We start from the raw sequence: 9,777 nt of genomic DNA on the forward strand, positions 1-9,777 counted from the left end.
CCCTAGTGATGTCGACCCGAGCAGAGTCAAATCTCCATCCCACCTGCCTAGTGATGTCCCAAGGCAGGTCAAATTCATCCATCCACCTGCTAGTGATGTCAGGCAGGTCAAATTCCCCCACTGCTAGTGAGGTCAACAGGCAGGTCCAATCTCCATCCCACCGCTAGTGATGCACCAAGGCAGGTCAAATCTCCACCCACCTGCCTAGTGAGGTTACCAGGCAGGTCAAATCTCATCCCACCTGCCTAGTGATGTCACCAGGCAGGTCAAATCCTCCATCTCACCTGCTAGTGATGTCACCAGGCAGGTCACATCTCCATCCCACCTGCCTAGTGAATCAACCAGGCAGGTCACATCTCCATCCCACCTGCCTAGTGAGTCACCAGGCAGTCAAATCTCCATCCCACCTGCCTAGTGGATGTCACCAGGCAGGTCAATCTCCCATCCACCTGCCTAGTGATGTCCACAGGCAGGTCAAATCTCCATCCCACCTGCCTAGTGATGTCACCAGGCAGGTCAAATCTCCATCCCATGCCTAGTGATGTCACCAGCAGGTCAAATCTCCATCCCACTGCTAGTGAGTCACCAGGCAGGTCAAATCTCCATCCCACCAAAAACAAGTTGAAATATTCAGGTGGTCTTTCAAACAGCTCTTACACTAAAAGGGCATTATCACATCTTTCATAGTATTATTCCCAGCATCAATGTGGAAATATATATATAAAACACAGGAAAATCAGATTTTAAATGATGGTCAACAAGAGAACAGTGACACTTGTTGGACTGAAGAAAGATTTCACTTAGGTTTGTCAGCTCCGCTCCTGAATGGGATAGTTTGATAGCCTGGTCTCGGATCTGTTTGTGCTGCAATGCCTCGGTTGGTGAGACAATAACAGAAGTGGGTAAGACGGCACAAACAGATCTGGGACCGGCAGAAGTTTGATATTGGTACTAAGACTGAAAGTTTGACTGTGAAACATCAATTATTGTTGTTACACTATTATTCTAATTCATTTTATTTTATTAAAAGACAGCACAGTAAAATTAAACAGGGGCCAACATCAAGGATATCTGAATTCTTGCTTTTACAGATAGCGATCCAAAGGTTAAGAGAAATGTCTAACGTTGCAGCTATAGGAGTTGGGAAGGTAGCGCTAACAGATCTGGGACCATCTTACTGATAGTTGTGACGTTGCCTCGGATGCCCAGGCTTCGCTCCATTTGGAAAGATGGGCTTTGAGACCCGTCGGGACGTCCATCTCCGAGAGAGACCCGTTGGGACGTCCATCCGAGAGAGACCGTTGGCACGTCCTTCTCCGAGAGAGACCCGTTGGGACGTCTTCTCCGAGAAGAGACCCGTTGGGACGTCCTTCTCCGAGAGACCCGTTGGGACGTCCTTCTCCGAGAGAGACCCGTTGGGACGTCCTTCTCCGAGAGAGACCCGTTGGGACGTCCTTTCTCCGAGAACCCGTTGGGACGTCCATCTCCGAGAGAGACCGTTGGGACGTCCTTCCTCCGAGGAGACCCGTTGGGACGTCCTTCTCCGAGAGAGACCCGTTGGGACGTCCTTCATCCGAGAGAGACCCGTTGGGACGTCCTTCTCCGAGAGAGACCCGTTACGTCTCCGAGAGACCCGTTGCACGTCTTCTCCGAGAGAGACTCGTACGCCCTCTGTAGTATCTAGAAATCTATGGGGTTTATATTTCACTCGGTATGATTACCACATTCACTAAGTTCTATTCACTGTGGAGCTGGGAACAAATTACAACTAATTTTTTTTTCTTAACATTCTGTTATACAGGTTATATCTTCTAGTAGTTAATACTACTAAGCTCTAATTCAAATGAAATAAAGAAATAGCGGACAAATTGATATAAAAACATTTATTTTAAAGTTGGAGAATCCTATGAATGACTCAATGGCTGGATACAAAAATATCTTAACAGTCAGAAAAATCTATGTAAACAGTTACTGTCCTGCTGAAAGTATTTTCATTTGTAAACTGAGTCTGTCCTAAATGGCATCCTATTGCCTAATATAGGAACAGCCTGTGCTTATAAACATTCTTGTGTGACCAAAGGTGATCTCCTCTGATAAAACAGAAAAGTGTCTGAAAACGTTAAAAAGTTACTATTACAAATGATACTGGGGGGGGTATGGATCTGTTTATGGTAGCCTTGTTTAGAATTTTGCAACGTCATTTAGAATTTTGTGACGTCATTTAGAACTTTAAAACGTCATTTACAATTTTGTGACGTCATTTAGAACTTTAATGCCAGGTGAGGTTCTCCTGAGGGGTATACTACAATGCAGGATCCATGAGTTAGCCAGCTATCTTCCAGAAATAACTAGACATTTTCCAGTTAAAACTTAGATGTGTTTTTGGTTGTTGAGTCAATTAGACCCCCCCATGCCCATTTCAAGCTACAGTACTGCTTTGTATTACTGTATACCCCCAAGAATGCAGAGAGAATATGAGGATACTGCATCTGGCTGACTAAACAACTAGATGGCTCATTGTGTCAGGACCTTTACACAAATAGCCATTACCAAATCATACCAAATAAACCGTATCATATACATTTACTGTGGGCTCTACATTTACTGTGGGCCGTGGGCTCTCTACATTTGTGAAGATGAAGATAGTACTGTGAGTAAAAGTGGCTTCACTATTACCCACAGTAGAAGCACCCTAAGATAGTTCTATGATAAACAGAACACTATATACACATCACCATCTAGTAACTACAATAGGAGTTGGGACAGGAGGAAATGTTACTGCTTTCCTTTCACCAATAGTAAAGTTCCCAGAACCCAATGTCAGTCACCTTATATAAAGAACACGCAAAAAGAGTTAAAAACAGGCATGGGAAATGCCATAATATATTTGTAAAATATGCAAACTGGGTCGTATTCATTAGGACACACGTTAATCAAACATTTTAAAAACATTGTCCAACAGAAAACAAGCGATTCTTATAGCGCAAGTTCAAATAGTACTTCCCCATTTTGGACCGTTTCTTGCCTAATGAACACAAATACATTGACATGTATTTGTAAATTTGATCATTGGATTTTGTTAAAGGGGCTACTCTCTGCAGACTCCATGTTAGTGAATATGAAGTAGAGGAATCCGGCTACGATCAGGAAGATCAGGAACTGGATCCAGAGAGGGATCAGTCTCCCAGAGCTCGTCGTGTTTTCCTTCTTCACGACACCTCCAGACTTCACCACGGGCGTTGGTTTGGAGTAGGATGATGAAGACGACGGTGTGTTGTAGACATGGGGCCTGAAAACAGTCTCAGACATGACTACATTCAGCTATGTGATCAGAACAACATAGTAAAAGCTTCTTTAGTTAAGGGGATAGGTCTGTTTTTATACAGAGCCTTCTGTAAGTATTCATACACCTTGACTTATTACACATTTTGTTGTGTTACAGCCTGAATTCAAAATTGATTCAATGTATTATTTTTCCCCTCAACCATCTACACACAATACCCCATAATGACAAAGTTAGATATTTTTTATGTTTTTTTGTTTGCAAATGTATTGAAAATGAAACACAAATCTAATTTACGTAAGAATTCACACCCGAGTCAATACTTGTTAGAATCACCGTTGGCAGCAATTACAGCTGTGAGTCGTTCTGGGTAAGTCTCAGAGCTTTGCAAACCTTGGATTGTACAAGATTTGCATACTTAAAAAAAAAAAAAAAATCTTCAAGCCTTGTCAAATTGGTTGTTGATCATTGCTAGGCAACCATTTCAGGTCTTGCCATTGGTTTTCAAGTAGATTTAAGTCACAACTGTAACTAGGCCACTTCTTGGTAAGCAACTCCAGTGTAGATTTGGCCTTGTGTTTTAGGTTATTGTCCTGCTGAAAGGTGAATTCCTCTCCCAGTATCTGGTGGAAAGCAGACTGAACCAGGATTTCCTCTAGGATAATGCCTGTGCTTAGCTTTAACCTGTTTCTTTTTATCCTTAAAAAAAAACTCCCATTTCCTTGCCAATGACAAGCATACCCATAATATGATGCAGTTACCACCATGCTTAAAAATATAAAAGTGATACTCCGATGTGTTGAATCTGCCCCAAACATAAAACTTTGTATTCAGGACTTTTTTTTGTTACCTTTTTTGCAGTTTTACTTTAGTGCCTTATTACAAACACAATGTATGTTTTGGAATATTAGTATTCTGTACAGGCTTTCTTAATTTTCACTCTGTCATTTAGGTTAGATGCCCTTCTTTACAAGGCACTGGAAAACCTCCCTGGTCTTTGTGGTTGAATCTGTGTTTGAAATGTACTACTCGATTGAGGGACCTTACAGATAATTGTATGTGTGGGGTACAGAGATGAGGTAGTCATTCAAAAAAAACATGTTAAACACTATTATTGCCCACAGAGTCCATGCAACGTATGTGACTTGTTAAGCACCATTATTATTCCTGAACGCATTTAGGCGTTGCCATAACAACAGGGTTGAATACTTATTGACTCAAAACATTTCAGCTTTATTTTGTATTAAATTTGTAAACATTTCTACAAACATAATTCCACATTTACATTATGGAGTATTGTGTGTAGGCCAGAGACAACATCTCCATTGAATCTATTTTAAAATGAAGGCTGTAAAAAGTCACGGGGTGGGAATACTTCCTGAAGGCACTCGGAAAGTATTCAGACCCTTTTAGTTTTCCCACATTTTGTTAAGTTACAGCCCTGTTCTAAAATGTATGAAATTGTTTTTCCCTCATCAATCTACACACAATACTCCATAATGACAAAGCAAAAACAGGTTTAGAAATGTTTGCAAATATATTTAAAAAAAGAACGGAAATATCACATTTACATAAGTATTCAGACCCTTTACTCAGTACTTTGTTGAAGTACCTTTGGCAGCGATTACAGCTACAAGCTTGGCACACCTGTATTTTGGGAGTTTCTCACATTCCTCTCTGCAGATCCTTTCAAGCTCTGTCAGGTTGGATAGGGAGCGTCACAGCACAGCTATTTTCAGGTCTCCAGAGGTTTTGGCTCTGGCTGGGCCACTCATTTTCAGGTTTCCTCCAGACGTGACGCTTGGCATTCAGGCCAAAGAGTTCAATCTTGGGTTCATCAGACTAGAGAATCTTGTTTCTCAAGGTCAGAGTCCTTTAGGTGCCTTTTGGCAAACTCCAAGCGGGCTGTCATGTGCCTTTTACTGAGTGGCTTCCGTCTGGCCACTCTACCATAAAGGCCTGATTGGTGNTTTAGGTGCCTTTTGGCAAACTCCAAGCGGGCTGTCATGTGCCTTTTACTGAGTGGCTTCCGTCTGGCCACTCTACCATAAAGGCCTGATTGGTGAGTACTGCAGAGATGGTTGTCCTGTCAAGGTGACCAACAGGTTTTTGGTCACCTTCCTGACCAAGGCATTTCTCCCCCGATTGCTCAGTTTGGCCAGGCGGCCAGCTCTAGGAAGAGTCTGGGTGGTTCCAAACTTCTTCCATTTAAGAATGATGGAGGCCTCTGTGTTCTTGGGAACCTTCAATGCTGCAGAAATGTTTTGGTACCCTTCCCCAGATCTGTGCCTCGACACAATCCTGTCTCGGAGCTCTACGGACAATTCCTTCAACCTCATGGCTTGGTTTTTTCTCTGACATGAACTGTCAACTGTGGGACCTTATATAGACAGATGTGTGCCTTTCCAAATCATGTACAATCAATTGAATTGACCACAGGTGGACTCCAATCAAGTTGTAGAAACATCAAGGAGGATCAATGGAAACAGGATGCACCTGAGCTCAATTTACAGTCATATAGCACATGGTCTGAATAATTATGTAAATAAGGTATTTAAAAAAATATATATATATTTGCAAAAGATTCTAAAAACCTGTTTACTTTGTCATTATGGGTTATTGGGTGTAGATGTGAGGAAAATTGTTTATTTAATCCATTTTAGAATAAGGTTGTAACTTAACAAAATGTGGGGAAAGTGAAAGGGGTCTGAATACTTTATGAATGCACTGTACTATAGGTACATTCCAATGGAACAGTGGACTACCTAGTGTATATGAATGAAGGATACATGTCAGAGAAGCAGAAATCACATCTCTGAACAATTAGCTTGGTTTCAGATTGGTTTATGCTGTATTGCCAGCTCGTATTGGTTGTTTTCGGGAACAATAATGACCATAGGACTTGGCAAGACCGCAACAGATCTGGGACCAGGCTATGAAAACATTTGTTATACATAAACAATGTGAAATCTGTTTAAACAAGACTTACTCATCAATGTACTGTCTTCCGCTGCTGTACTCTGGTCTTGATCTCGAATAGAGTTTACTGCAAAGGAGAGAGAAAAGCTTTGATACATTTTATTAAATCAACTGATCACAAAAACACTGAATAACATCACAACATTTACTAATGCAAAGTTATCTGTAAACATACTCATCCACCCGGTCCCTCTCTCTGTACTCTGGTTTTGATCTTGAATAGGGTTTACTGCAAAGGAGAGAGAGAGAAAAGCTTTGATTAGTTGATATTCGTCACTGTTAAATGCAAACTGACCACAAAAACACTGAATAACATCACACATTTACTAATGCAAAGCTTATCTGCTAAAACATACTCATTCCACCCGGTCCCCTCTCTCTGTACTCTGGTCTTGAATAGGGTTTACTGCAAAGGAGAGAGTGAAGAAAACTTTGATTAGTTGTATTGGTCCACTTTAAATGAACTCCAAAAACTGTACCACAACAAAGCTATCTGTAAACATACTCATCCACCCGGTCCTCTCTCTGTACTCTGGTTTCTTGAATAGGGTTTACTGCAAAGGAGAGAGGAGAAAACTTTGATTAGTTGTATTGGTCCACTTTAAATGAACTGAACAAAACCATACACAAGATTATCTGTAAACATACTCATCCACCCGTCCCGTCTCTCTGTACTCTGGGTCTTGAATAGGGTTTACTGCAAAGGAGAGAGAGAGAAAAGCTTTGATTAGTTGTATTTGTCCACTTTAATAAACTGACCACAAAAACACTGAATAACATCACACCATTACTAATGCAAAGTTATCTGTAAACATACTCATCCACCCGGTCCCTCTCCTGTACTCTGGTCTTGAATAGGGTTTACTGCAAAGGAGAGAGTGGAAATAGCTTTGATTAGTTGTATTGGTCCACTTTAAATGAACTGACCACAAAAGTTATCTGTAAACATACTCATCCACCCGTCCCTCTCGCTGTACCTCTGGTCTTGAATAGGGTTTACTGCAAAGGAGAGAGTGAGAAAAGCTTTGATTAGTTGTATTGGTCCACTTTAAATCAACTGACCACAAAAACACTGAATAACATCACAACATTTCCTAATGCAAAGCTATCTGTAAACATACTCATCCACCCGGTCCCTCTCACTGTACTCTGGTCTTGACCTCATGTAGGGTTTCCCATCTCCAGAAGGCCCCTCACTTCTAACCTGCAAATATGAGAAACAGAAGAATATATTATAAACTGAGTGGTTCAAGCCCTGAATGCTGATTGGCTGAAAAATCATTTATTTTAATTATTATGTTGATAACCAGTTTATAATAGCAGTAAGGCAATCCAGAGGTTTGTGGTATTAGGTCAATATACCACGGCTAAGGGTTGTATCCTAAGAACATCCCTTATCCGTGGTATATAGGCCACATACCACACCCCCCTCGTGCCTTATTGCATAATAAGACATTCTGTCTACAAAAGGACATGTTGTAGAAACAAATGAAAACAAAATAATCATTACTTACTGGTGTCTGACAGGTAACGTAGGTGACTTCTTCCTCTGAAATTAAGAAAAAAAGTAAACCAACATTCCTAAGTTCCACTTTCTTTATTTAAATTTTTATTAAACTTTTATTTAACGAGGCAAGTCAGTTAGGAACAAATTCTTATTTACAATGGCGGCCTAAAACCGGGCAAACCCTATCCAGGGCGACGCTGGACCAATTGTGCGCGGCCTTATGGGACTCGCGATCACGGCCGGTTGTGATACAGCCCGGGATCGAACCAGGGTCTGTAGTGACACCTCTAGCACTGCGATGCAGTGCCTTAGACCGCTGCGCCACTAGGGAGCTTAGTTCAGTCTAATGGTAGATGTATGCCTAAAGTAGCCTTGTGTTATCATGCATGTCTAACTTACTGTCCTCTCTGTAGAAGGTTCTGTCTGGGGATGGTTTTGTCACAGTGACCTTGGCTTTGGCCATGGCTTCTTTCAGCTTCTTCTCATACAGTGGTCTTGTAGTGTCTCCAATGCAGAAATGTTAGATGTGGCTCAGTAATGCAATTAAACCATAGTTACATGATTATTAGAATATCATCAGTACATTTGAGGCTGTCTGGTCATAGACATGTAAGTTAGTCTATTAGGCAGGCCTATTCAGACTAGGAATTTGTAGCTAAAATAACTAGCCCAGCCCATGTATTGTAACTTTAAAACATAGGCTGGCCTAGCCAACTACACTCCATGATTAACGATGGCTTTCGCGGCAAATAAATAATATAAAATAAAAAATAAAATATATATACACACAACTAGTGTGGGAGGACTGGAACTCTGATGTCAAATAAAATAACGTTTTTATTTTTTTTTAAACTACAGATTTCAACTGTGTAAATGTGTTGTTATTCTTTCATTTTCTGTGTGGTCGGAGCTGCAGTCCGCCCACACTAGTCAACGCTCTGGGTAAGTTTAGCTTAGCTTAACGTGAGCTAATTCAAACTAATCAAAACATGACTTACCAACGACAGGCCCATGCTTAATTCCATACTCATCCAGCAGGTCCTTGATTTCTTGGTCAGATTTATTGCGCAGTGCGGCCATACTGTCGGCGATATATTCGTAGCTACTCTGATTGAAACAGACAATTACTCGTGTTGACTAACAGTTACAGTTTCATTTACCAAAAAACCAACCTTCTGTCCCCACCCACTTCCACACAACATTCCTGTGTTATTTCCGGGTCCTCGTTGAACATTCTATTGAAACTGTGACAGCGCCCTCCTCTGAATTTCTTGCGCGTTGGCAACAGTCACGTAGTAACGTTACCAGAGAATGTATAAAATAAGATGTACATTTGTGTGCAACAACAACAACAACAAAAACGACTGACGCTTAAAGTTTAATGGAATTATAAATATACCCTTTTATTATCCACAAAACAGATAAAGACATGATGTAGATGAAGCCATGATGACAATAAGTGACAGACACTACAGAATATAAGGAGATAGCATTTGCCTTACAATTAAGCATTGTTTTAACTTAACTACTGCTACTTTACGTTCTAATTATATTCAGACACATTGACAATACAGTACAGTTGTTAGGCAAGACAATTTTAGCCACATCACCAGTCCAAGTCCAGTTGGTATCTTGTCCACCAAAATGTCAGAAGTCCAATCACTGTCAACAGGGTTATCTTCACCAGTAGTAGCACCCTCAGACACTACAGAAACACACGTGTGTCAGAAGAATCAATCAATGAATGATGCCATTTTTGTTTATAGCAAGTTGTGGGTTAAAGACTTACTCGGTCTCTCTTGGTGTGAGTCTGAGGCATTTTGCTGAGATCTTGTAGTTCTCCTTGTGGCTCCTGAGTCTCGGGTATACTCATTGTCTGTCTCTCAGGCTCACTCTGCTCCTGAAATAGAGAGTAAGGACGAAGAGTGAAATGATCTGAATGACAGATGAGTCAACCTAGGGCCATGTGTACTGAATGTATCTCTAAGAAGAGCAAGAAGACCAAAAG

At 41.0% G+C, this 9,777-nt stretch overlaps 1 protein-coding gene and 1 long non-coding RNA gene across 3 annotated transcripts in view; both read right to left on the bottom strand.

Moving 5' to 3' along the window:
* Nucleotides 1-2,854: 2,854 nt before the first annotated feature.
* LOC112071355 (emerin) lies at nucleotides 2,855-8,968 on the bottom strand. 2 transcript variants are annotated; one of them, XM_070439360.1, is made up of 9 exons: nucleotides 8,768-8,968; nucleotides 8,169-8,273; nucleotides 7,777-7,811; nucleotides 7,384-7,466; nucleotides 7,080-7,126; nucleotides 6,768-6,816; nucleotides 6,438-6,491; nucleotides 6,273-6,329; nucleotides 2,855-3,289 (listed from the first exon to the last, which is right to left on the bottom strand). In XM_070439360.1, the coding sequence occupies exons 1-9, from the start codon at nucleotides 8,847-8,849 to the stop codon at nucleotides 3,067-3,069; spliced, it is 735 nt and encodes a 244-aa protein (XP_070295461.1). In that variant the 5' UTR covers nucleotides 8,850-8,968; the 3' UTR covers nucleotides 2,855-3,066. The 2 variants fall into 2 exon arrangements, with proteins under 2 accessions (XP_070295461.1, XP_023994573.1); XM_024138805.2 differs by lacking the exons at nucleotides 6,768-6,816; nucleotides 7,080-7,126 and having other exon boundaries at nucleotides 8,768-8,967.
* A 178-nt stretch (nucleotides 8,969-9,146) lies between these two features.
* LOC139024511 (uncharacterized) overlaps nucleotides 9,147-9,777 on the bottom strand; it is a 1,288-nt gene continuing 657 nt past the window's right edge. Inside the window, exons 2-3 of the long non-coding RNA XR_011475846.1 lie at nucleotides 9,559-9,669; nucleotides 9,147-9,474 (exon numbers count right to left, since the gene is read on the bottom strand). This is a non-coding gene — a long non-coding RNA (uncharacterized lncRNA). The remainder of the gene's footprint in view (nucleotides 9,475-9,558; nucleotides 9,670-9,777) is intronic.

Source organism: Salvelinus sp. IW2-2015, unplaced genomic scaffold (genome assembly GCF_002910315.2).
Source record: "Salvelinus sp. IW2-2015 unplaced genomic scaffold, ASM291031v2 Un_scaffold1594, whole genome shotgun sequence".
In the NCBI taxonomy this organism is placed as follows: Eukaryota; Metazoa; Chordata; class Actinopteri; order Salmoniformes; family Salmonidae; genus Salvelinus; species Salvelinus sp. IW2-2015.